At 32.7% G+C, this 27,619-nt stretch overlaps 8 protein-coding genes across 11 annotated transcripts; 6 read left to right on the plus strand and 2 right to left on the minus strand.

Moving 5' to 3' along the window:
- The first annotated feature begins 924 nt into the window (after window positions 1-924).
- Window positions 925-12,596, plus strand: Zip99C (Zinc transporter Zip99C). Of its 2 annotated transcripts, XM_014242941.3 has the most exons (7): window positions 925-1,215; window positions 1,291-1,531; window positions 10,268-10,761; window positions 10,847-10,954; window positions 11,023-11,430; window positions 11,493-11,648; window positions 11,707-12,596. In XM_014242941.3, the coding sequence occupies exons 3-7, from the start codon at window positions 10,539-10,541 to the stop codon at window positions 11,883-11,885; spliced, it is 1,074 nt and encodes a 357-aa protein (XP_014098416.2). In that variant the 5' UTR covers window positions 925-1,215; window positions 1,291-1,531; window positions 10,268-10,538; the 3' UTR covers window positions 11,886-12,596. The 2 variants fall into 2 exon arrangements, with proteins under 2 accessions (XP_014098416.2, XP_014098418.2); XM_014242943.3 differs by lacking the exons at window positions 925-1,215; window positions 1,291-1,531 and adding an exon at window positions 3,495-3,639.
- Window positions 11,493-19,338, minus strand: LOC106623415 (uncharacterized). Its single transcript, XM_014242928.3, has 6 exons — window positions 19,250-19,338; window positions 18,818-19,126; window positions 18,247-18,756; window positions 17,725-18,192; window positions 17,449-17,637; window positions 11,493-17,381 (listed from the first exon to the last, which is right to left on the minus strand). Exons 2-6 carry the CDS (start codon window positions 19,097-19,099, stop codon window positions 17,070-17,072), a joined length of 1,761 nt encoding a protein of 586 aa, XP_014098403.3. The 5' UTR covers window positions 19,100-19,126; window positions 19,250-19,338; the 3' UTR covers window positions 11,493-17,069.
- LOC106623419 (uncharacterized) lies at window positions 15,750-17,032 on the plus strand. Of its 2 annotated transcripts, XM_014242935.3 has the most exons (3): window positions 15,756-16,186; window positions 16,272-16,509; window positions 16,571-17,032. In XM_014242935.3, the coding sequence occupies exons 1-3, from the start codon at window positions 16,038-16,040 to the stop codon at window positions 16,871-16,873; spliced, it is 690 nt and encodes a 229-aa protein (XP_014098410.2). In that variant the 5' UTR covers window positions 15,756-16,037; the 3' UTR covers window positions 16,874-17,032. The 2 variants fall into 2 exon arrangements, with proteins under 2 accessions (XP_014098409.3, XP_014098410.2); XM_014242934.3 differs by having other exon boundaries at window positions 15,750-16,509.
- Window positions 19,339-19,635: 297 nt separating the features above from the next.
- Window positions 19,636-20,803, plus strand: LOC118679734 (uncharacterized). The gene is made up of 3 exons (XM_070105986.1): window positions 19,636-20,033; window positions 20,086-20,217; window positions 20,280-20,803. Exons 1-3 carry the CDS (start codon window positions 19,740-19,742, stop codon window positions 20,475-20,477), a joined length of 624 nt encoding a protein of 207 aa, XP_069962087.1. The 5' UTR covers window positions 19,636-19,739; the 3' UTR covers window positions 20,478-20,803.
- A 134-nt stretch (window positions 20,804-20,937) lies between these two features.
- LOC106623416 (uncharacterized) lies at window positions 20,938-22,434 on the plus strand. The gene is made up of 5 exons (XM_036356844.2): window positions 20,938-21,008; window positions 21,070-21,245; window positions 21,309-21,356; window positions 21,611-21,751; window positions 21,806-22,434. Exons 1-5 carry the CDS (start codon window positions 21,005-21,007, stop codon window positions 22,109-22,111), a joined length of 675 nt encoding a protein of 224 aa, XP_036212737.2. The 5' UTR covers window positions 20,938-21,004; the 3' UTR covers window positions 22,112-22,434.
- On the plus strand, window positions 22,376-24,635 carry LOC138855563 (mitochondrial dicarboxylate carrier-like). Its single transcript, XM_036356842.2, has 5 exons — window positions 22,376-22,456; window positions 23,001-23,197; window positions 23,254-23,491; window positions 23,550-23,682; window positions 23,768-24,635. The coding sequence occupies exons 2-5, from the start codon at window positions 23,032-23,034 to the stop codon at window positions 24,077-24,079; spliced, it is 849 nt and encodes a 282-aa protein (XP_036212735.2). The 5' UTR covers window positions 22,376-22,456; window positions 23,001-23,031; the 3' UTR covers window positions 24,080-24,635.
- LOC106623420 (myosin-9) lies at window positions 24,559-25,388 on the plus strand. The gene is made up of 3 exons (XM_014242936.3): window positions 24,559-24,901; window positions 24,982-25,193; window positions 25,254-25,388. Exons 1-3 carry the CDS (start codon window positions 24,559-24,561, stop codon window positions 25,281-25,283), a joined length of 585 nt encoding a protein of 194 aa, XP_014098411.1. The 3' UTR covers window positions 25,284-25,388.
- LOC106623413 (uncharacterized) lies at window positions 25,335-27,613 on the minus strand. 2 transcript variants are annotated; one of them, XM_036356840.2, is made up of 8 exons: window positions 27,507-27,613; window positions 26,915-27,296; window positions 26,627-26,857; window positions 26,397-26,534; window positions 26,175-26,330; window positions 25,796-26,107; window positions 25,596-25,739; window positions 25,335-25,530 (listed from the first exon to the last, which is right to left on the minus strand). In XM_036356840.2, exons 2-8 carry the CDS (start codon window positions 27,137-27,139, stop codon window positions 25,393-25,395), a joined length of 1,344 nt encoding a protein of 447 aa, XP_036212733.1. In that variant the 5' UTR covers window positions 27,140-27,296; window positions 27,507-27,613; the 3' UTR covers window positions 25,335-25,392. The 2 variants fall into 2 exon arrangements, with proteins under 2 accessions (XP_036212733.1, XP_036212734.1); XM_036356841.2 differs by lacking the exon at window positions 27,507-27,613 and having other exon boundaries at window positions 26,915-27,321.
- Window positions 27,614-27,619: the final 6 nt, after the last annotated feature.

The raw sequence follows: 27,619 nt of genomic DNA on the forward strand, positions 1-27,619 counted from the left end.
TTTGTACTGACATAAAGCTCGAATATTTGTAAACTATTCATTGTAGAGACAAGCCCCAATAAATATACCAAGGTCATGTGGAGGCGTTTTTCATACAACAGTTTGATTCCAAAGGGTTACTCAATAGGTGCCTACCTCTAAATATTACCTTGTTTTGGTTAAAATGGGTGCTCACAAGTAATCTTTATCTAACATATGAGTCCTTTATACCGCTATATTGCAGAGTTTCTAAGCATAAATATCCAAAGAAAATTTTCCAAAACAGTTACGACATTCGACAAAAGTCAACATAACCTATGTTGTCACCGGACATACATACACACATATATATTTCGGTAGATTAGTCATTCATAATGTGTCAATTTGAACCCGTGCTACAAATATTCTATTACTATTATTATATAACAAGCCGTTTCCAAGCAGTCGGGTCTAAGTGTTCGGAATGGGCCCAGATTTATAACCGGCCAAGGATTGTTAACTCGTCAACATATCTTAAAATTGCGTGAAGAATATTTTCTGCTATTACAACAACAACAACAAAAGCCATAGTACTTGTCTTACTTTTAAGACCTCATTATATTATCGTGGTAAGGGTTCTTTAAGAATTCCATTGTATAAAATGGCATGAAAAACCTATTACAAAATATGAAGTAACTAATATTGGTCAACATTTAAAAACATTGTTTCTATTCTTTTATCAAATAAATTATTTCTCAAAAGCGTCTGAATATCTAAGCTACCTTATTGTAATAAAATTTGATTTCTGACTTACGCTCCTCCACAATTCCTCAATTGCGTGCTGATTAATTGGATATTAGTAAGGGTGGCAACATTTCTGCACACCACTCTTTATACATCAGCTGATTAACGCAATGCTCCATGTTTATGCGCCCGACCACATGTTATCTGATAAAAGTAGCCATATTGTGTGTTGTTTATTCGCACGGCACAAGTAGAATTCCTATAGCAAAACAACAAAGACAACTTGTATTCGCTAGCAGCTGTAAATAGAGAAAAACGTCAACAAAAGAGGAAAATAAAGACGAATTTCATCAAATCAGATTGTGATACGAACTGCTACATTTGTGTATTCGCGCTGTTTTTATTTGTATTAAATTGTAGATGGAGTATAAAATTCAAATAAGAAAGTGAAGAAGTTTGAAATCGGAGCAACAAAAATTCAAGGATTATTGAAGCTGTTATTGGAAATTGAAAGTAATTAATTTTATTACGCCACACTTTTGTTATTAAGTAGCCTGCGTATTATAATAATTAAATTTCACCAATTAGCTGTGAAGTTGGTTTTATTGTGGTGCGTGTGTAGTGTTGAAGCTGTGGAGCCACTCAGTTTCAGTGGAGGCTAGTGGATCGTGGCTGAATACTCATTTATACTTCTTTCTTTTGTGTACGCTTCGGGCGCATATATATCTACTCGTATATGCTTACAAACAACGCCACATGAATTGGCAATATTTTATTTACAAATACATCGTTTTTCGAAATACGCAAAATACAGTCAACTGCAAATCAGGTACGTACCTATTTGAAGCTCATTCCTATAGCATATTTGAAGCTCATTCCTATAGCATGATTATACAATATAAATACCTATATGACTATGTACTTTATATAATTATTTATACTTTTATTTGTTTGAAATTACTTATGTACATATGTACAATTGGCCAGCCTTTGTACTTGCACCGCTGGTTCAAATGTGACTGATCCAATAATTCAATAAGTAATTATTTAAAAAATAAATAAAATAAAACAAGCAAACCAGCTGCACCGAAATTATAATACCGTTCACTGGTGCATTTTTATTGCATAAAGGATCTTTATTTTGATAGGCCAGCTTGTATGGCAGCTATATGATGTCCGTTCTAAAAAACATTAAATCATCCAAATTTGATTTCAAATCGATATATGAAAAACAGACCGACGGATATGGCTAAATCGAAAACGTCATTGATAAGCCATATACACCTATGTATGTATTTTAATACGAAGGCAGTCCAACAAGTACTTAGCTTACAAACAAAAACGTAAATTGAATAAAAAAAAAACAAATGGCGATTTATTTATCGACATACTCTGATTTTAACTCGATACAATTGCCGAAGCGAAGCTCCAAATTTCTAAACGTTTCATACGTCTCCAATTTCGAATGCGAATGAGTTTTTCAAAGCAATGAATAAAAAGTAGCATATGGAGCCAAATCTAGGGAAGCAGTAGAAACGGACCCGGATTTTTATCCGGCCAAGGACTGTCAACTCGGCAGCATTCCTAAAAATTACTTAAGGACGTTTTCTGCCGCTACAACAACAACAACCGTTTTGAAGACTGCATGCAATGAGTTCTCGCATGACACTCATCACCTCTTTGCATGGCCAATGAAGCCGACTCACTTAACACCCCTCTCTTTATAGTCCTAACTTGTTGAAACAGCTCGTATCCTGGGTCTACCGTTAACTGATTTTGATGAACGTTAATTTATTGCTCTCCCCCATGCTGTGTCTGGGTAATCGTTACAAATACAACATCAACCGCTTTTAAGAAACGGTGGTCTTTCCCTTTCCGACCGATTGAACGGTGCTTGTTGAACGGTTTGACTCCAACTAAGCCATTACTTGGCAAATATTATTAAAATACCATCTTTAGTTTCGGGGACACTTTAAAATTTTGAGGTAGTGGATTATCCTTTTTGCAGTTATCCTTATTGATAACTACAAATCATATGAACCATTGCTTATTGACCAGGGCCAAGTGTTTACCTGAACGATACTAATTATTATTAAAATACCATCTTTAGTTTCGGGGACACTTTAAAATTTTGAGGTAGTGGATTATCCTTTTTGCAGTTATCCTTATTGATAACTACAAATCATATGAACCATTGCTTATTGACCAGGGCCAAGTGTTTACCTGAACGATACAAAAGCTCGTTATTTTAACATATTATTATTTTTAAATAAACCATGCTTTATTTTTCTCAGCGTTCGTAAAAAACGTGCTTAGAGCATTATGATCATGTCTAAATGATCAGAGCCTAATTTTTTTTTTGTCTTTACTTTTTTTTTTTTGTGTTTTTTTTTCTCACTTAACAATACAACCGGCTGATGGTGCTACTAAGAGCGAGAGTCTGAAAATGAATAGTTTATACATACATAAGTATGGTATATACTTACATATATGTACATATTTATATTCACACATGTACGAGGCTGTAATTTGCCCAACTAATTCGCTGACAATACAATAATTCATTTCAACAAGAATATAAGCGTCATTTGATTGATATTGCAATTGTAAAAAAAGGTGAAACGAAGAAGAAGATCAATCAACCAAGCAGTAAACAACAATAAAACTTGCTTACTAAAATATACATACGAGAATATATTTAAGAGAGTTTTGAATTGTTGCCGCAAACATATTGACTATTTTTCATTTTTGTGTTGATTAAGCGTACGTGAGATAGCTTGCGAAATCTTCCCATATGCGTTACTAAACGTGAAATGTCAACAGTCAGTCGTCGGTAGTACTTGCGCGGAAGCTAATATATATTAGAGCTAATCTCCAGTTCTATATAAATGAATAAATAATTATTTTCGCTTATAATAGTCTTTAGCAAGTGAAATGGTTAGTAAAACGTTTTTTGTGTAATCAATATAATATGAACATATGTAAAAGGTGCAATGATAGCAAGAAAATACACTTGTTCATATATATTTACCATCATATACCATATGAATGTATGTATTTTGTCTATACAACCGCGACAATATCATTTCCTTGTTGGTTATTAAAAACAACAAATTTTACAAAATGAAACGTTGCTTGTGCTATTTCTTTTTATTTATTCAACTGTTTTGTTTTAAGTTCAACGCTTGAAAGTAATTCTGTACACAAAATTCCTCTTTAGTCTCAAGTGAAACAAGAATTCGTGGAGATGAAAATTTACTGAATTTAGTTAAAAAATAATAAAGCCGCCAATAGTCGATCGTGTTTCAATGTTTTTTTTGTTAGTTTAATGTTAGTTGTGTATTAATATGCATCGCATACTAATAATAATAATGTATAATAATAATAAAAACATTCGTCTCATATTATGCTTAGTGCTTTGAAAATAATTAATAACAAATGATTTGAGACTTTACAAAAAAAAGATACACTGTGCAAATTTTATTTACATATATCATATGTATATAGACAAGTATGTGCATAATATATGCTGAAGAGTGTGCTGGAATTTAAAATAACATATGTATGTTCGTATGTCAGAACGTATAAACAAAAACGTGTAAATTCGCATATTTGTTGTTGAAATTAATTATAAGAATTACTTGCTAAAGCATTCTCCGTTTATCTACGCACTTATATAATTTGAAACTAAAAGTTCAAAAAACCTCGATATTCATATATTCTATATAAAAAGCAGAAAAAACTTAAACTCCGGCTGAACCGAAGTATTATAGGTGCAGTTTTTATAGCATAAAAGGGTATAAAAAGTTTGTTGTCTAGATTTTATTCGATCAGTTTATATGACAGCTATATGCTATATATAGAGACTCGATCTGAACAATTTCTTCGAAGGCTTTAACGTTGCTTTGGATAATAATTCGTGCGAAATTTCGTTAAAATATCTCGTCAAATACAAAATATTTCTATACAAGAATATTTTTTGATTGTTAAGGTTGTATGGCAGCTATTATATGCTATAGTGGTCCAATACCAGTGGTTCCGAAGAATGAGCAATTTCATGATGAGAAAAGCCAAATTTCAGATCGATATCTCAAAAACATGAGGAACTAGTTCACGTATATACAGACAGACGGACATGGCTACATCGACTCAGCTCATCATGCTGACCATTTATATATGTATGTATATATTTTATAAGGTCTCCGACGTTTCCTTTTGGGTGTTACAATCATAGTGGCAAACTTAATATACTCTTTCCAGAATATAAATACACGTTAAATTATTTTTGTATCAATAAAAAAAGAAATTTTTTAAATTATTTTTTTCTGTTAAGAATAGATCACTAAATTCAAATTCATGCATAATATAAGGTTCGTAGAAGGTCGTATTTGCTGTTACTCAAATTTCCTACTATCCATACTGTAATTTTTCAATTCTTTATATACTTCTTAAAACAACGGTTATTGAACCTATTACCTTTTTTTGTGCACACTTGTGCGGGGAAGCTGAAGAAATTTACATAAATCAAACATAACATTATCTAAAACTACTTTTTCCTACATGCATAGCATAACATTTATCTACGTATGTATATATGTATGTAGTCATTTGATTATAATATCAAACAGAGTTGTGAATATTTCATATTGCTACGGTCTCGGTGCATAGCATCATTGGTCTCGGTGATAAGCGTGTCACGTCAACGCTGGCAAGCAACTCCTTTGTTCAAACCAAAATAATGCGATGTTATAAATTTGATGAGTACGCAGAATTTTCATAAATACCTTGAATGATTTGTTGTTTTCGGTCAACAGCAGCTGATATTGCTATCTCAATAGCATATACCTTTTAACAATGTTTTTTCCTTCAACGGCTTGCACATACACTTAAGCTATTAATAAAATATATTATTATTAATTATATTTCTGCTATTAGTGGCAAAGTACATGCCTTAATAACTTTTTGCATACAATTTCGTAGAAAAGAATTTTCCTAAACCTTATTTGCAATACTACTACAATATAGATTTTTTTTATAAGCGAATGGCTTCAAACATTTGTACTGCATACTTAGTAACATTTATATTTAATCCTCAGTGATATGACATTGTTAATGAACTCTTAAAAATGTCAGAATTTTCCAATATTAATATCTTACTGCTGTCTGTCAACCCATCACATATGTATTGTACATATGTGTATATATTTGTACATACTTTTGATTTTTATACTACTAGGCGAGCCTTTATCTAATCAAAGCATTTGGTAGCACACAATTTATAATTACTCTTTGATGAGTTCTTCAATTTACTCACTTTTCGATAAAACAAATATTTAAACTAGATATATGGTAGGTACATACATATATTATAGATTTCTATATTTTTCTTTTTTTGTTTAAATTGCAAACTAAAAGAGCTAAGCTTACGCATTTCACTCAAGTGTCAGTTTGTTGTAGCGACAAAAAAGTGTCACTCATTGCTATTGATTTCGTCTCTTGCCAAAAATGTGTTTAAGACTTCCAAGAGTCCACAATATATGTTTATTTTCCAAATAAATAGTGGTTTGGAGGTAAGTACAGAGCTAATTAAAATTAATATTAGATCGGTCTTTGATTTCTTTTGAGTTGTTAAAAATAACCGTTATTGCAACTAGATAGTTTACGATAGTAGTAGTGATAGATAAACTATTGTTAGAAATCACCTATGTATGTAGATTGGACCAGTGTGAGCAGTTAAAGTTTTCAATTATAATTTGAGATGAGCACATAATGATTCATAAATATTCTCGAAGCATTGCACAGAACAATGCAATATTTAAACGGCAACAATGAAATTTTCGGTGGTGCTGTCTTACTACTGTCAGGTGTTTGCCGACAGTCCATTCCTTCTTCGCTTTTCTTAAGCCAATGATATTAACGAATGTTTAGCATTTGTTATTATGGTGAAGTGTGGAAACACTCCAATTGACCATAAATACTTATATGTGCGAACAATTGCAAACTGATCCCCCCTCAGAAATAATACAATTTCTAGATGTCGGGAATGGTAGAATAGAACTGCAACCAAATAGGCAGTGCATCATGAAAAAAAACTTGATTAATTGAGAGTATATTTCTGAAAGTAAAAATTAATCGCTTGGATCATAACTGAACAAGTAATCGGGCTAAATTAGCGACCAGATTTATTTCAGTAACAACAGTTGTTGCGAGGCCAACAGCTATATTTTAAATTATTCGCTACTTATCATGACGTAAATGATCTATATATACTAGGAATGGCATCACACAATCTTCGGTTGAACATTTTTCAACTATTATTATTCAGCGCATTTTCAATCCACCTCAATTATGCAACGGTACACGTTTGATAATCAAAAAGATTACGGGAAATATTATTGTAGCAACCATTTGACTGGAAAATTTAATGGAGAAATGGTCCTCTTGCTACGTTTACCAATGATACTTTTCAAATGTACGATTCGAATAGAGCTGAATCAAATTGAATTTGAAAATGTTTATAATTAAAAACTATAAATATTATTGTTAAATTTTAAGAATGATCTACCCTTTTTCATTATCTCAAATGTTATCAACTAGCAACTTTGAAAATGTCTCATTTTATACAAGCTTGAATATAACAAGTAAGAGAGGGTTAAGTTTGGGTTTAATTTAATTAATTAAAGTTTAGTTCGCGTCAGCCAAAATTATTTTAAAAACACCTTCAAACGAGATATCTGTACGTATGTGATATTAACTAGATCGAAGAGGCTAAATTAAATATATTGAGTTGATGTGGAGAACGTCAAGGACGGAGGATCAGTATTTATTATATTAGGGATCTGAGGTTTAGACCAATTCCATTCTAATTCAGCGCTAAACCACATCACTTTTAAAAAAACTTGGACACTTAATTTTTTTAAAATATCACACATTTTTACCAACCTGAAGGGTTAAAATACAGGTGGAAAGAGGGAAATTGTTTATGGAGTATAACGGGGATAGAGAAATGGATTATTTTGCCATTGCTCAGATTTACTCGAGAACATATTTCAAAGCAAAATTATATATTTAAATAGTCAAGTTTTCGCCCAATTTGATCAATTTTAGGCACAAAGATACACTCGCTCACACACGCTCTCTGATTTTCATTAAAAAGTCTTTATATTAGGTATATGGCAGCTAAAGGAAGTATTGACCCGATGCAACCCATTTTTGACACAATAACATACAATTATCAGAAAACATTCCTCTCTAAACTTAAATTATATATCTCACATATTGACCGATATTTTCGGTAAAAAGCCAATTGGTACTGGGGTCTACATATTCGGTACTCATTAGGGGACGGGGCCACACCTACTTTTTAAAGATTTTCTAACCACAGATGCCCCTCCCCAATGTGAGTTCGTGTGCCAAATTTTAGTTCTGTATGTATGTAAATTAAGATACAGTTAAGTTATGGCCCTTTATACGTATTCGACGGACGGACGGACAGACAGACAGCCACTCGGAATTCAACTTGTTTCATCATCCTGATCATTTATATATATGTAATCATATATCTAACTCAATTAATTTTAGGTGATACAAACAACCGTTAGGTTAACAAACTATTTTACTCTGTAGCAACACGTTGCAAGAGTATAAAAATATAAATCAACATAATATATTTTATATTTATTTGTGCTTAATAACAAATCGAATAAAAAAACAAGTATGAATCATGTTCAAATTTGGAAGTAATCCACGAGGTTATCCTAACATCGAAAATAACGTCTTATGTCCATATGTATGTATAGTACATCTACTGGCGATCCGCAACATCCAAAAATACATAAATGCTACCGATTTCTATACTTGCATATGGACAGAGCAATAACCTGAAGTAAAAAAAAAAACAATTTTGGACAAATAACAACAAAAGTCTTGGCCTGCCAGCAGAATATACGTATATATGTACATTATCACAATCATACTTAGATGTACATATGTACGTCTGTACAAAAGTAAGAAACTAAAGATACATACACTTACGCCTATACAAACTCCATACACTCTGGTTCTCCTTGATTGACGCAATGGAACTATGAGTCTGAAGGAGAACCTCATTTAAAAACGCACATTTGTACGTATGTATGAGGTAATAATGCAGCATGCGTTTTCATTTAATTATACACATGCATATACATAGTATTTAATCGCTTCTATTTATAATATAATTTATATTGATAGCAGTGAACTTATATTCACCAACATAAATATTTATAACGTATAAATTATCACCGCATCATTTCATATTTTTATACCCTGAACAGAGTATATTAAGTTTGTAACACCCAGAAGGAAACGTCGGAGACCCTATAAACTACAAGTATATACATAAATGATCAGATGAGCTGCGTTGTCCGTCCGTCTGTATATACGCGAACTAGTCCCTCAGTTTTTCAGCTATCGATCTGAAATTGTTCAGATCAGATCACTACACGTACATATGTACATATATATCGAATTCAAAATAGATGACAAATAAATTAATGATTCAAATATGCTTATATTTTTATTTCCGCGAACTGTTAAACATATTTTGCATATATAACTTGTTTTATTCCTCTATTGTATTGTTTTAAATAATTGTACTATCCTACACTTTCAAATGTTGTCAACTGGTTTTAACGCGTTGGATACAAATCGCACTATATTAGCTGAATTCATTGTCAATGTCTATCTTATCTTAAAACAGTCTGCAACTAAAACTGGACTTCAACTAAAGGGATCTACTTGTCATTTTAGTAATACTCTTCAATCATATGTTCATATTCTCTTGAAGAAATCTAATATGTTGCCATGCTACTTTTCTTGAATTACAGACACTTTTAATAGATAAATAAATTGATTAATTCAGGTAGTAAAGCGACAGCTCTTTTCAAACATTTACAAAATTAACACAATTTACAAGAAGAATTTGATTTTGATCCGTCAGTTTGTATGAACAATGTGTTCGAAGCTTGTACCGTTGCTTTAGAAAACAACCCAAATCCAAATTTCGTGAAGATATCTTGTCAAGTAAAAAACAGGATCAACAAGAATATTGATTTTGATCGATCTGTTTGCATCGTAGTTATATGCTACTATCCGATAACGGCAGTTTCGACAAATGAACAGCTTTTCAGGGAGAAAATGACGTTTGCAAAATGTCTAAACTATATCTCAAAAACTATGGGACTAGTTCGCTAATATACAGACAGACGGACATGGCTAAATCGACTCAGCTCGCAATGCTGCGCATTTATGTATATATTTTAGAGGATCTATGACGTTTCCTTCTGGGTGTTACAAACTTCGTAGCCAACTTCGTATGCCCTGTTCAGGGTAAAAAAAAAATTGTTACTTATTGATTTCTAAATTTATTAGATACTTATATTGAAGTAAAAAGTATAAATAAAATAACCATATTTTCGTTTTCCATGTTGACGGCAAACATGACAATTTGAAATTTTTTATTTTTCATAATGCAAATACATAGATCTATAAACATTAATAATTAATTAAACTTTTCTAATTGCAGATTTTGAAAGTGTACTTGAAATTGATTCCAGTGTGAAAATAGGCAAAATTTCACATTAAAGCCAACGAAATTCCAAAACAAAAGCTTAACTAACTATAAAAACGGCATGATAACGGCTCTCAAATACGATCGAATGACGAGTTAAAACATTAACTGTTTAGTAAATCTTGAATGTGATAACTGTTTCTTATAAATATAGATACCAAGCTAAATACTACTACATACATATATTCTCATATAAATATAAGAAATCGTCTAATCCAAAGTCAAAATGAATAGCACTGGCAATTTTTTCGACGAGCAGCTCGTCCACATCTACACACATTTGGTGCATAATTATATGCCAGATTTCCTACTCACAATCACCAAACATTTTGTGTATACGCCGTGGGTGTTCTCCTTGCTGGGCTCGGTGGTCATCGGCCTGGCCGGTATATTACCGTTAATCATAATACCCACTGATGAAAATCTGAAGGAGGGCGGTTACAAAGATCGTAAGTTAACAAAAACAATATTTAACAGTTATTCTTTATATAATTCTTGTAAATATGCTTTAATTACAATACATTTTTTTCATAGCTGGTGAATCGAAATTTCTCAAAGTACTATTAAGCTTCGCGGTCGGCGGCCTATTGGGTGACGTTTTCCTGCATCTCTTGCCCGAAGCTTGGGAAGGTGAAAGAAATAGTAAGTTAAAAATAATAAAATAAATATTTCACAATTATCGTATACCAACGATTTTATTTCAATTTCAGCTTCTTCTGAACATCCTTCCTTACGCTCAGGTCTTTGGGTTCTATCGGGCATACTTATTTTTACCATAGTTGAGAAGATATTCTCCGGTTACGCCAATGCTGATGAAGAGAATCCTCAACCAAAATGTGTGGAAATCGCTAATTGTTTACTTCGCAAAACTGGCGGTAAAATTCCCGACGGTCATAACAACTCGGAAGGTTGTGCTGGATCATGTGACATTGAAGATGTGCCGAATGGTTGCTTCTTACGTGAACGTGAGCAAAAACAAAAAGAGCACCCCAAAAAGGTAGCAGGCTATTTAAATTTAATGGCCAATTCCATTGACAATTTCACACACGGCTTGGCTGTTGCGGGCTCATTTTTGGTCTCCTTCCGACACGGTGTATTGGCAACATTCGCAATTTTGTGTAAGTCTTAATTACTATTTTAATAATATTTCTCTTGTGTATAATATTTATGTTTCGTGTAGTGCATGAGATACCCCACGAAGTTGGAGACTTTGCCATACTTTTAAGATCTGGGTTTAGCCGATGGGATGCTGCTCGTGCCCAGCTGTTAACTGCTGGTGCCGGTCTGATGGGTGCGTTGGTTGCAATTGGTGGTTCGGGCGTCACATCGGCAATGGGTAACTTTACATTTGCCTTTACATTTTCGTTCTGTATATTCATAATATAAACTTTCAGAGGCGCGAACATCCTGGATTATGCCTTTTACGGCTGGAGGATTTTTACATATAGCATTGGTGACAGTATTACCAGATCTCTTGAAAGAAGAAGAGAAAGCTGAGTCCTTAAAGCAGTTGCTTGCGTTGATATTTGGTATTCTACTTATGGCTTTGATGACTGCATTTTTTGAGGCGTGAGCGCTATAAATTTTTAGAAACCTTAAACATTGCAAAATTTGTTGTTGCACTTGCGTGTGCATAAAATAAATAAGCCAAAAATAATTGAGCTGTACCTTCGCATAATACCAAGTAAGGAGTACAATACAAAACATATTTAATTTGGCATTATGTGAAAAAATCGTTAAAAAGTAGTGGAGAGCAAATACGCAACCAAGTGGATAACTTTAAATTTAGTTGGAATCTGATTTGAATTATTGCAACGACACACAAACAAAATCACTATGTACTGAAATGGTATTAAAAGTTATACAAAAATTGTTAATATATTTTTTCATATGTAATATTTTTTAATATTTCGCCAAATTCATACTTTTACTTACATTAATATACCTCTCATTTTACAAAAACTATTTTGGCGATCAATGTCGGCCATAAGGATATCATATTGCCTACAACCGTTATTTCTGTAAATCTGTTTTAGCTTTCCTGAATTTAATTTAAATAAATTTACTGTTTTAAAATTTATTAAGTAGCAGTAGTAAGAGATAATTGAATTAAATATAACGGTAATGAAAGCAGATCGATATTCAGTTCATTTGTGATATTGATCCTGATACAAATTTTTTAAGAAAACGCCATTGGTTATAAATCACTACAAGATATTACGTGTGAAAGCTGACTTGATTATCGAGTACTGTAAATACATACATTCATAAATACATAACTATATTCCTGCGTTTTTTCTTAATGTAAACGTTTATTTAAAAAAAACATGTACAAAAGTATTATTCAAAATATTGCTCGTCTGAAGTTACAACTTTATTCCATCTTTCTGGCGATTTGTGAATTCCATTCCGAAAGAATTGCGCCGGCTTGGAGGACAAAAATTATTCAACCCAATTTTGGTCTCATGCCCAAAACCTCGTGAATAATGCTATGAGCGGATCCATTTGATATGTTGAGCTCACTAGCTATCTCTCTTTCAGTCACACAACGATTTTCCAACACAATTTTCTTTACTTTTTCGACGTTTTCTTCGTTTATTGACGTTGCTGGACGACGATCATGGGGCAAGTTCTCCAGCGATGTACGGCCGTCCTTGAACGACTTATACCAATAAAAAATACGTGCACGTGATAGGCAAGACTCCCCATATGCCTTCTGCAACATTTTCATTGCGTCCGTCGCACTTATTCCATTGGAATAACAAAATTTCAAACAAACTCTTTGCTCAACGTTAATTTCCATAGTAAAATTCGAAAAACACACTCGAGGTTGACTTGTTTATAGTGCCGTAAAAAAAAACTATGTGACAGATCGCGCTCAAATTTGACATGTAAACATATAACAGTCCTGCCAACCTAAGCAAAAGTATGGCCATATGTCATGTCCTTGTCGAGTTATGGATAAAGTCTCGTTTATATTTGAGCAGAAGAAGAGAAAGCTGAGTCCCTAAAGCAGTTGCTTGCGTTGATATTTGGTATTCTATTTATGGCTTTGATGACTGCCTTTTTTGAGGCGTGAGCGCTATAAATTTTTAGAAACTTTAAACATTGCAAAATTTGTTGTTGCACTTGCGTGTGCATAAAATAAATAAGCCAAAAATAATTGAGCTGTACCTTCGCATAATACCAAGTAAGGAGTACAATACAAAACATATTTAATTCGGCATTATGTGAAAAAATCGTTAAAATGTAGTGGAGAGCAAATACGCAACCAAGTGGATAACTTTAAATTTAGTTGGAATCTGATTTGAATTATTGCAACGACACACAAACAAAATCACTATGTACTGAAATGGTATTAAAAGTTATACAAAAATTGTTAATATATTTTTTCATATGTAATATTTTTTAATATTTCGCCAAATTCATACTTTTACTTACATTAATATACCTCTCATTTTACAAAAACTATTTTGGCGATCAATGTCGGCCATAAGGATATCATATTGCCTACAACCGTTATTTCTGTAAATCTGTTTTAGCTTTCCTGAATTTAATTTAAATAAATTTACTGTTTTAAAATTTATTAAGTAGCAGTAGTAAGAGATAATTGAATTAAATATAACGGTAATGAAAGCAGATCGATATTCAGTTCATTTGTGATATTGATCCTGATACAAATTTTTTAAGAAAACGCCATTGGTTATAAATCACTACAAGATATTACGTGTGAAAGCTGACTTGATTATCGAGTACTGTAAATACATACATTCATAAATACATAACTATATTCGTGCGTTTTTTCTTAATGTAAACGTTTATTTAAAAAAAAACATGTAAACAAGTATTATTCAAAGTATTGCCCGTCTGAAGTTACAACTTTATCCCATCTTTCTGGCGATTTGTGAACTCCATTCCGAAAGAATTGCGCCGGCTTGGAGGACAAAAATTATTCAACCCAATTTTGGATACCCTGTTCTGATGTAAACCGTATTAAAGTGAGTGCGTCCTGCATCGACCAAAACAAATGGTAGTGAGAAGGGGCAAGGTCTGAGCTATGAGGTGGGTGAGACAAAATCGCAATTTCCGGGGGTTTTTCGGCAATCGCTTGCTTCAATTTGATGAGTTGTATGATGAGTAGCGTTCCTCATTAATGATTTCACCGGGTTTTAGAAGCTTAAAATATAGCACGTCCTTTTGATCCCACCAAATACAGAGCATCACTTTGCCATAAAGAATATTCGGTTTTGCCGTGGATTTGGCTGGTTGGCCAGGTTTCACATAAGTATGGTTTTTTGCGTTTACGACTGTCGTAATATATCCATTTTTTACCACCAGTCACAATTTGGTGCAAAAACGACTTTTTTGTACCGTTTAAGCAGCAGTTTTGACGTGCACTTCAAAATGTCTTGGCTTCAATTTATATGGCACCCAATTTCCTTGCTTTTTAATGTATCCGGCTGCTTTAAAACGTTTTGAAATAGCTGCTCCTAAAGATTCTGCAAACTCTTATTGTGTTTGGCAACAATTTTCATCGAGTAACGCTTCCAATTCCTTATCTTCAAATTTTTTCGTCCGCCCAGGACGTTCTTCATCTTCCAAGCAAAAATCACCACTTTTAAATCGTGCAAACCACTTTTGGCATGTTCGCTCAGCTAGAGCATGTTCACCATAAACTTCCACCAAATTACTTTTAGCTGAAGTGTTCTTCATATTAAAGTAATGGAGAAGAATACCCATATGAACATATATTCCTGAAATATTTTAATTATCTCAGAAGTAAAATATGCTTTTAAAGTAATTAAATTGAAATCAGCTAAAATGTTAAATAATAAAATAAAAGATAAATAAAAATTAAGATTTGTGATTTATAGGATTCGAACATAAGCGTTTGTATTCGGAATGGCTTTACTCCTTCGCGCTTACGACCTGAGCCACCGCAAAAATAAGATCGCTGATTTATTGTTATTCCTTGTCTATTAGATATTGTTCATGCAACGCACAAAAATGTGTTGAAGAATTTATCTATTAATTACTCTTATATAATTTGAAGGATTATTTTAAATTACAAAAATTATGAATTTTGGTAATATGCAAATGTAAATCAAAATGCTCATAATTCATTTAAGAACATTCTTTGTGTCTATTTATAGCTTTTTCTCCGTTTCGTTCATTGCGTGGTATATTTCAAATAAGTCGAAGTTGTTTTTTCGATGTTTCCTCTTGTGAAAAGCTCAAATTAAAATTTTACTTTTTACTATTTTGCATTTGCGCCTTCTCTATTTATTAACATTCTCTGGCAACATGTTGGCAAATTATACAAAAAAATTTACACGATAAAAATGTATTTAAAACATGGTATACCAACAAGTTCTCGGAAAATATACAGCAAATAACTGGGTATTTTTCATTTTGTGATGTAGGTAACCCATGTACTTCATTTGACATTCCACTGGTTATTTGGTTTTATTTGTACATAATTTCCAAAGTTCGTGTGTAATACCGTGTATCAAAAATTGCAAAAGCAAAGAAAATTATCTTAAAATTACCTAAAAACAAGATGCCGAAAGACAGAATTACAATAATTCAGCGCATAATTAACACGTTATGAAATTGGCCCATAAAATCTCAAATCCTACTGGTAATTGAGATCAAAAAATTTGTGAAGAAATTCTTGTTCTAGCGCGGCGCTTCGGTGCGTTATCTGCAGTTTGCGGCGCCTGCAATGAGCATTGCAATGGGTCGCATAAGGAACAAAAAAATTTGGCTCTATTTCGATAGAATATCAGATTATGCAGCACGTTGTAAGAATTGTAAACTTAATCTATCTTGCAAAAACACTTCAGCTAATTTGGTGCGTCACCTGTATTACAAGTAGGTCGTTTTCAATTAATATATTGCTCAAATACTTCACCCAACGTTGGTGGCCATATTTGCCCACAATTTTATCAATTCACAGACACCATGTTGATGCAAGCTACTATGGTGCAGAACAAACTGGATTTCTTAAGCATAAGCGTGGAAGAATAAATCAAAGATCTGGTGTTGCGAGCAATGTTTCGCCACCATATCTAACACCAGTCGTCACTACAAATGACGCATTTGATCCACTTGAAGAAATAAAACAAGAAGTTGTACCCTTGAAACTTGTGCGTTGCGATAGATCCGACGAAGATGTTAATGGTGATGAGGACACGGTATAATAATTATTGCATATATCACTCTTAATATTTAGTATTTTATATATACAACATATAGCGTTCGGCACATGAATATCAAGGACCAACTGCGTCTATGTCTTCACCATCGCAACATACGCCGTCTACAGAAGGGTCAAATGAAGATATAAGCTGTGGTTATATTATCGATACACATCATTCAAATGAAGAGGAGGCAATTAGCAAGCAACTTTTTTTGGACAACCCACATTTTAAAGAAAAACTGAAAGCAGAAACACGATATTATAACGAGATGGCTGAATTAGCACGTGCTAAAAGAATTATGATCGAATTGCAAAGTAAGAAGCTGATGTTAGAAATGGAAACTATGCGTTCCAGCTGACTAGACCTTTTCAATCGTAAACGCGCTATCAGCAATTCCATAATATATTGCTTAACATGAGTGTTATATAAAATTTAATGTTTGGAATTTACATGTATTTCCCCCTTTTAATATAGCCATTCTGCTACTACTATTAAACCTTAACCATATTGAACTCAACCATGATCATATATATTTTTTTATGTTATTATTTTGACTAAATGCTGGAGGTCGACGTCTGTACATTGGGCATATCAATATTCACATGGTATGCGGTATTGTTTGAATTGATGTTTAGTAGACGATCTAACTCGATACGAGCTTTCTTAGCCTGTAAAGCTGTAAAATATTTTTGCATACGATAATAGCCTGCTTTTTCTTTAAAATATTCAGTTTCCATACGTAAACGTTCTTCATTTAATTTACGTAATCTACTAGTACCAGTTGACATTTTAAAAGTTCGATCCTGTGATGCGTCAAGACTGGAAGCGGCGGATAAAGGTCGTGCCATGGGATAATTATGCATCATCTATAAAAAAAATGTTATATATATATTTCAGTGTACACAATTAAAAAAATATATATATAATTCGTACATTAGGGTCAAAAGGATCTTCATCACATATAATATGACCCGCCTGATCCTCCTCTATTATATCATCGAATGTTGTGTGGTCCTTTTTAACATTACCATTATTGTATTCTATTGTAAATTCCTCATTTTCACCAGGCCAATTATCCTCTTCTTGGTCGTATTCGTAGTCATCTGTTTCTTCACAAGCATCCTAGCAATAATACATAAGCCATATTCATTATGAAAATACTGAAGTTAAGAATTATAGCGAAAAGGCTTTGAAGCCAAAAAAACCTACTTCTAATCTTAAATTTCGTTTTCGTCTTTTATCGCGTTTAACTGGAGGACTCGATGTTATTGCATGCGTTGTTGTGAGGTGTGTGCGTATATCTTTAAAGTCCTTATCATCAAATACACTTTTGCACATGGTACATTTAATTTTACCATCTTCGGTGTGCTCACAATGTTCCCATATAAAAGTGTCATCAATATCTGCAGCATCTTGTACTAATTCACCGAACACACGCGTTTGTGTCACAACCCCGTGCATGCGATGTAAATGTCGTTGTAAATTACTTGTGCCTTGAAAGGATAGATTCTTTTTACAAAAACTACAACGCACCACATCCGGACCAAGCCGTGTGCAATATTTCCAAACAATGCTTGTTGCCGCCGTAGACCTTCTGCCCTGATGCGCAGCTGCCTCTTGATCATCCTTCATATCTGCAATTACGTTATCTTCATCGGCGACATTATTTAGCCTTATCTATTTAAATTTTTTTTTAGAATGTTTAATTAATATAAATAATAATAGACTCACTGTTTCACTGTCTACACGTCCAACGATATTGTGTCTACGTTGTAAATGTGTTATTACATTCGCTGTGCCATGAAAGCTCATAATCTTTTTACAAAGTTTGCATCGAATTGTGTGCCTTGAAAGTTTCTCACAATAATTCCATACATAGCTGCTTCCTTTTCGTTCTTTTCGCATCCGCCTTCCTTCAGAATTGTTTTCATCTTTCACTTTAAGCAGTTCATCATCACAACTGTTCATTGTAGAGTCTAGTTGATTGGATGAAATAACTGCCACGAATTCTTCTGTATCATCCATAGTCTTTGTGCCACACAATTCTCTACTAGTAATTACGTCTGAGTGTTTACGTCTTAAATGTTTTGTTATATTTGCAGTATTTCCACCGCCAAAATATAATAATTTATCACACAAGTGACAGCGTGCGTATCGATAATCTTCTTTGGTGCAATACTTCCATATAAAACTACTACTTGGCCGACCTACTACACTGGTTGGTGCATCTTCTTGAGTATCCTGTAGAAAAACATTCGGTTAGAAGAAACACTTATGTTTTTCAATAGCTAGATATATTTACCCCTATATCGGTGCTCCTATTAATATCGTGCGCAGCAAACAAATGTCGAGCCAAGTTGCTGGTTTGTTTGCTTACACTGCTTCCACAAATTAAGCACTCTAGTGAACCGTTACTGCTATTCTCTAAAAGGCGAAAGTATTTCCATACAAAGCTGGACTTACGTTTCTTACAATTTCCAATATTCACATAATCTTCTGTTGACTCAGGTTCAATGTGCTCCCCATGAATGGATATATTTGTAAGTTGCTCTATGTTCGTTTCTTCGGCGGAGTCAATTTCCATTTGTTTGATTTCTCCAGCTTACGCTTCCTTGAGAAAAAAATGTTTTATTTTCTTAGTTTAATCCTATAAGCCCATCAATTGTTAATTAGCTAGCAAATCGTCAAAATATACAAAACTTATGTTTGACATTTACACAATTATTATCGATACCTGAGTTTAGAATTGCACACACTATTATGAATACATATATCATTATTTTTGGCGCAGACTCCAAAAATTGTGTATATATATTGAAATGCATTAATGTGCTCTATTAATATATATAAATATTTTTGAGTATTATAAACATATTATAAAATGTTATTTTTCTTTATTTTATTTTTTTTTCAAAAGATTTAAACATTTATTTTTTAACCAATGATTATTTTGATGATGTATTCAATTAATGGTGCTTTGTAATTTGGCTATATCTCGGTCAGAACAAATATCTTTATAATAACATAAAACACTAAAAGTATGCAACCCTGGTTGGAAACTCTACCAAAAAAGGTGAATAGTATTTTCACCAAAGTTTTTGACATTTCTTATATTGTGTTTTTTAAAAAATTAACAGCTGAGGACTTTTGTTTACACATTTATTGTATTGCAAAAAATATTATTACATTATAAATAAAAGAAATAAATTATAAACTTATGAATTATGTCTACGGTGAGTGCCGATTATGAAGATCAACAAACCGATATAAGTTTAGGTGTTCGAAAAAAAGTCAGCATTGTATGGCGATATTTCGAAAAGTTAGATAGGTTACGAGTGCGCTGCAGACTATGTCGCCACCAGCAAAACTATCAAGGGACAACGGGAAATATTTTGCGGCATTTGAAAAATAAACATAATATTGACGCAACTTTAAAAGGGCAACAAGCTAATCCTAATATCGTTAGTAAATTCGTAAAAGAAATTGAAGACAAGTCAAACGGCAGAACGGCGGACGAGGTAGGTTGTACGTGATAAAATTGTTATGTATGTCTAACAATGAGCTGAACAGGATTTCAGCGAAAATGATTTTCTTAAAATAGAACCCACAGATGTAAGCTCCTCAAGTCGAAGAGTAGGTGATATAAAAAGTAAAGAAACACTTGGTGAAGAACTCTTGGATCCGTATACGGACAATGCGTTGGTAAACAATTTATTGGTAATATTTGTTGCTGATATTTAAAATAATTTATTAAATTTTTACAGTTTTATAATTATGTTGAGGATCCATCGGGTAAGAGCAATGTTTTAAAGATAGACGGAAACCAAAAATTATCCGCTGAGGAAGAGCGAATAATGGCAGAAATAGATTATTTTCGTGAAAAGGCTGGATACTACAGGATGCAAAAGAATCTCGTAGCGTTACAAGCAAAAAAGATAAAACATGAACTTAAAAATTTATAACGATTTTGGATCGTTGACATATTTGGAAGTAATCCACTATTGACTAACATATTTTAGTTTTTTTTTTCAATATAATATAATGAACTAGAATAAGTTTGATCGTAGGATTATGGTTTTTGTTTCTGTTTTTGTATTCATGCCTCAATATATTTTTATATAAAAGAAATGATCTATTATCTATAGAAATATAATAGTCGCTTAAACAAATAGCCTTAAAAGTAATTAAACCTTGGCTTTCGACAGTTCATAGATTTCTGAAATTTTTTTGCCTTAATCTATTTTTTCGAAACAGTATGTACTAATAAAAAGTGAAAATATATTGCATACTCCTTATGTCGAAAATATTTATAACAAATAAGAAAAAAATTTCCATTTGTTATTACACATATTTGTTTTGCTCCGTGTATATCTCAAGCTGATTTGTATTTAATTTGAAACACCCTGTGATCATTTAGAATCCAGAGATGTGTAGGTAAATATTTATTTATATTTACAATTTTTTGTTGTGTCGCATCTTATTGTGAAACATGGGTAAAAAAGTGCATATTTCTTTATTAAAAGTGTAAAAAAGTCTCTCCATTTTTATCTATAGAACCTATTCAAGATGTGAAATATATTCCACATAAATCAAAGGCTGAGGATAAAAGTTCAGTGTGGTATTATTTTCTGGTTTCTGCTTGTGGAGGACCGACAGCACAGTGCAAAAGCTGCAATAAAGTATTAAAGACTTGTTTTGGTTCTACTAAAGGACTCTTAACACATTTAAAAGTATATTATTGTAAAAAGAAAGCAATATGATACTCAAACTAACATCTAATTATTATTATTTAGTACCACAAAATCGAGTTGGAAAGAAAGCCAGGCAAACCGCCCCAAAAGGTAAATAATTCATATTAAACACTTGGAATGGCTCAATAATTGTATATATAAATGGGGTACAAAAAGTCAATGCACTTACTTCAAAACTTATACACTGGGAATGACTTAAATGATATTTGCTGTAATGAAATCGTGAATAGATGTCTTGCACTATCGTATTTGTATTCGATAATTTTCTAAAGACTTGTTTATATTGATGTTAGTGTATTATTGTTTATTTGTTAATTACTAGAAGTATATATTTATTATTTCAGAAATCCGCCAAAATAGCTCCGCTTAAGCCAAAGTATGAAATAATTAATGGAAAAATAGCTCCTCCAAGCCCCACTCGAAGTAACAATTCCTCAATGGCTTTCGAGGGTGACATAAGTAACCTATACGAACGACAAATAGAGGTATACAGTTCTTTTTCCCAATATCATATTGTTTTAACTCATATTAATTTACAGTTTGTCGATGGATATTTAATGGACAATCCATTTGTACATGAAGATATTGATCAAAATTTTGAACAAAAGCCGCCGAAGATGGCGAAACGTGAAGATCCTTATCAAAGAAACCGAAATTTAGAAGATCTTAGAACCCGCGTTGAAATTCAATGTATGCGAGCAAAAACAGCGTATTTTAAAAAACAAATGGAAAATCTTGATATCGAACGATCCGTTATGTTATTAAAAGCGAAAAAGTTGGAGTTAGAAGTAGAACAATTACGGAAAGAAGCCCAAGAAGGTACATTGCGAATTGGGCCAAAATGATTCCGAACCATTAGTCATATAAAAATATATTATATATGCATTATGAAATTTATATTTTGTAAACTAGTACCAACTAACTTTAATTTAAATTCGCAAATTAAGTACAAAATTGGCAATGAAATATTTTTTTCAACCAGCATACACTTCACAGCTAATTATAAACTCCATTATTAAACACTTTGAAGTTGATTAGTCGGTAGGTTGAGACTTAAAAGTAAATATTTAATAGGTACATTTTTACCTATAATGTCAATTTAACATAAATTTAGTTATTTCGTTTATAATTATAATAATAAACAACTTTTCAAAGTGCTATATTCATATACATATATTTAAATACGTATGGTAAGTGATAGCTCTTGTGTTTTTATTTACATTGCATGAATGTATCAGGTTAAAAGATTAAGAGCTCAATGTTATAAATAACATCTTTTATAAAAGTTATGTTGTTTTGGTTACATTTGTTTCGTTTTTATACCCTGAACAGGTTAAATTAAGTTAGCCATGAAGCTTGTAACACCCAGAAGGAAACGTCTGGGAGACTATAAAATATATATATGAATGATCAGCATGATGAGCTGAGTCTAGTTAGTTAATTCCGTCTGTCCGTCCGTCTGTCGGTACGTGAACTTAACCCTCAGTTTTTGAGATATCTATCTGAAGTTTTGCACACGTCCTTTTCTCCCCAATGTGCTGAAACCACCGAAATCGGACTACAATAGCATTGAGCTGCCATACAAGCTGATCGATCAAAATCAAGTTCTTGTATGGAATCTTTTGTATTTGTGAAGGGTATTATAGCGTCGATGCAACCGAAGTTAACGGTCTTTCTTGTTTTTTTGAACATTTGACAACTTTATCATTTTTAACATTCAAAATATTCCTATAGGTATGTATATGTACATATGCAATTAACATAAATGCGTGGCCAGGACGATGTTGAAACTTATTGGTTTGCTGGTGCGATTGCCAATACTACTGCACAAATCATAACGCATCCAATTGATTTGGTACGAATGTTGGTTCAGTCAAATACTAAAAAAGTATCTTCACGTGATATTGTTAAAGAAATTTTGGAAAAACAAGGTCAATAAGCTTTAACCACTGAGCTCGTAAATTAATATTTGCTAAATAAATTGCAGGAATTTTGGGTTTCACATTTAGCTTGCGAAATGCCACTCAAAGGCAAATTGTCTATTCAATAATGCGGTTCGGTCTCTACGAAATGGGAAAACGTGCAGAAAATTCGGAATATTTCTTTCATAAAGCCGTAGTAGCTGCAGAAAGCGGGCTGGTCGCGGGCTTTTTATGTACCCCTTTCGAGAAAATGAATGTGCGCATGTGTACAGATATCATAAAACCGCCGGATAAAAGCCGAAGGCATTTATTGTAAATTCAAATGGATTTTAGATTAATGGTTTGTATTATTCACCTGCAGGTATTCATCAGTTTTTAATGGAGTCATAAGTTTGTATAAAAAGGGTGGATTATATAAAGTGTACAGATGCGCCTTTATCTCCTCAGTTCGCGGAATGCTTATGTCTATGGGGCAGTTGGCGGTTTATGATGAGGTTGCTAAAAAAAAATTGCTACATATGAAATAAAAAACTGCTTTTAATTTTATCCATTTTAATATTGAAATATGTTGCCTCAAAGCTCAGAGAAGTATTTTTCAAGACGGAGCGATTTAAGGAAAACTGGCATTCGTGCTTCATGGCTTCACTGATAGCGGGTGGTGTCACCACAATTATAATAACACCCGTCGAAGTGGTTAAACTAATATTTATGGATGCAAACAGATATCAATATCGAAGTAGTTTGGATGTAATGCGTATGCTGGTACAAGACCACGGCTATAGGGGGTTTTATCGTGGAATATTTGTTTCATTTCTGCGCATTGTGCCGTCTACTTTGCTAACTTATTTACTTTATGAGTGGATATGCCTGGAATTCAATTTAAACGATTGAGCACCTAACCAATTGTAAACAGATTTATCCTTTATCGTGCATGTATTAGAATTATGTAGATATTGTTTTTTTGAAAACTGGACCATCGGGTCTACGTAACCGGAACGGATCCGAATTTGTATCCGACCAAGAACTATCAACTCGACAGCATCCCTCAAAATTATTTGTGGGATGTTTTCTACTTCTACAACAACAAAAACATTTATACCACCATATTAAATACAAGCTAAAATTAAAAATCACATTAATATTAAGCACTTCTCTAAGTTGTCCTTATTTAGAATGCACTTCATTCGATTAAAGAAGAAAGTTGCTCTGAAAGAGCAACTGTGAGCTATCCTAGCTAAGAGTGTCAAACGAAATTTTCTGTTATTTCTGAATATTTGAAGCAATATTTTTAAAAATAAAATCAATTATACCACGCACTTATTTTACATTTATATACCTAAGATATTTTCTAAACAATTAAATACACCGAAATGGCACATAATACGGATTGCACCAATGACTTGGATAAGTTCCAAAGGGAGGACCATGATGCCTGCTCAGCAAATGTGTCAACATCAAATCCGTCGCTCTACGACAAATCACAATCGCTGGTAGATATAGCGAATAATACGTTTAAAGAACTTTGTCGTACTCTAGAGAACGAACAATCAAAATTAATGGAATTAGAAGAACGTCGCAAAAAACTCCAAGAAGAAATGCAACGTCTCAAACAAGAAATTGAGGAAGAGAAACATACATACCGCCTTAACTTGGTGGAATCTTTAACAGAGAATGCGGAGGCAATGAGCGCGAAGAGTATGGAAACGGACGAAGGTGAGTGCAATATAAGTACAAATAAACAGCGAAAAACAAAGTTACGGTTACTTTTTAATTACGTTCGAAATTTCGTCCAGATTCAGGCTCCGAAATACAAAACAAATTGTATACGTGTTACGAAGCCGATGAAACAGTTAACGCTACAGAAGCATCACCTGCCAGCTACTCGGCAGATGAGGATGATAACAAGCATCCCAATGAGATTGCTCGCAATATCCAGAAAAAACTTCAGAGTGTAGTTGCAGAGTGCGTTATTGAACAATGCAATTATGATGAGCCAGCGCTTGAGGTAAGTGTATTTTTGGAAGAATATCGTCGTATTTTCCTAATTGCGTTTTAATATTTTTAGACGGAAATTTTGGAAAACCAATCTACTTGAAGACGGTGCACTTTTATTTATGTATATTTGTATTTTTATAACCCATAAAAATTTGTTGAAGAATTGTATATTTTATTACTTAAAATATTTACAGCAAACCTAAAATTATCTATTTACTTTGTACAAAGATATTGTGGTTCAGTAGTTTTTCAAGTGCGTTGTTAAGTTTGGCAAATTCTTCATTTTCATGCGTGAATGGGGAATGTTGAAGTTGGAATTTGAAAGTCTCCAAAATCGTACGAACAGTCTAAATAAAAATAAGTTATATAATTGATCCGTTTTGAAAATGTCAGAATTTACTCTTACGGTTACCTGAATGATTTCAAAATCCAACTTATGAGCGATTATAACTTCCATCAACACAGACGTAAACTTTTCGAGAAATGATATTAAATGTGGACCGATTATTTGTAAGTCAATTGGCAAAATGCAAACCAAGTAACATTTGTGCATTTCCTAAAAAAATTGTAGTGTTGAAAATAAAATATTTCTTTGTCTATGTAGGAACGAACCAGTAAGAATTTTTGCGACATTTCTTTCTCCTGCATTAATTTATATGACTCCACGTTAAACATAGTTAGAATTCTTTTCGCCCATCGAAACATTGTAAAGGAATTATTGGTTGCACAAACATTTCGACAATGCTCTATCGATGAAGGAATATTTAGACCAGCTTCCCAACAAGTTTCCATTTCCTGTTGATTTATTGCGAAATACTCCTCCATTTTAGAGACTTGTTGTAAATAACACAGTGATATCGAACTATCGGAGGCCATTGTTACATTTGTAATAGCTATTTCCATTAGATCATCAAGTTGGCACCACTACAGAAAGGACAATTGCATTTATTTCAAATAAAATTTTCAAATAGAATATATATAAATATATTACATTGAAACTGCTTAACTCTTTATAGAAGTTAAAACATTTATGTAAACATTTCCAAACATCTTCTGCTGTCTCTACGGAGTCCATAAAATCGAGATCTTTGATTGCTGAATCGTATATAACACCGTGTATATTTTGTTCTTGAATATATGCGAAATTCTGGAGGCAAATTTATGATATATTTTATAAAAAGCTTATAACAGCTCTTGTTTCATAACCACTTACACCACTTTTCAATATCAATGCAAATATTAATATACCAATTCGTTTACAGGTAGGCTCGTGGCTTTCGCGTACAGTTAGACCCACGGATAAACAGAAATTAACCCATCGTCTAGGAAGCGTTTTACTTGAGTATTGCAACTAAGAATAATAGTGTTCAACTTTACTGTACGGTGATATTTATTCATACAATTTCCATTCAACTATGTGAAGAATGAAAAGAATTAAGTTACCTCTAAATATCTCACGAATCCATGCAAGGAACCCAACTGTTTTCTCCATACATGCGTTTTAAGTTTGTTTTGGTAATATTCAAACACAATTTGTTCCACATCTGATATATTTATAGGAGTATGTTCTTGTAGGATACTATATGCATTCCTTTGAATATTTTTATTTGATATTCGATAAATTGTTGGCGCAGCATTAATCTCGGACAATAAGATGACCACATTCGCAAATACCTTTTTTTTTAATTTTTTGTGTTAAATGGTTAATATTTTTTAGTTGTAATCTCATACCTCATAGGATTCTTGACCTTCTCTACCAAAAATCCATTCCCGGTTTTGTTGCAACAGGTCGTAAAGGATCGGTAATTGTATTTCCAAAACATTTCTGTATGAACCAAAGTCTTCGCTACTTATAGGCATATTATCCAAATCCTCCTTTAAAGCCGGAAGGAAGCATGATGAAATTAGATCCTTTAGATATTTTAAATGTTCGGTGCTACAAGACATTTTAGTCATATATTTGTATTTTGTCTACTATCACCTTATCTAAGGCACACATCCACTGCACTATTTTTCATATCATACTATTCACATAAAGCTATTTTTAACCCAGCGAAAGGCATCGTAAAAGGTTTGAAAAAGTGATTTTCTTTTTAATCCTCGAAGGAAGTATCTGAACGAACAAATTTTAATATACTTTTAATACGCTTTGAAAATGTATACAGCGGCTTTTCTAAAAAAATGGTCCAATATTTTTGGAAAATATTTTAAAAAGTGTGTTTTTTAAATATAAGTAAGTCAATTTTAATATATGCAAATTTTAAAATATTTTCAAAAAAATATAATAATTTTTTTCAGAAAAGCCGCTGTTCTGAACATTTACCGATTTAGCTTTATTAGCGTAATTTTCATGATTTCCAAAACTATTTAAATAAAAAATATTTTGGATTGACTTCCGAATATCTCCCATCGATCACAATTGCCAACCTAAAACAA

Source organism: Bactrocera oleae, chromosome 2 (genome assembly GCF_042242935.1).
Source record: "Bactrocera oleae isolate idBacOlea1 chromosome 2, idBacOlea1, whole genome shotgun sequence".
In the NCBI taxonomy this organism is placed as follows: Eukaryota; Metazoa; Arthropoda; class Insecta; order Diptera; family Tephritidae; genus Bactrocera; species Bactrocera oleae.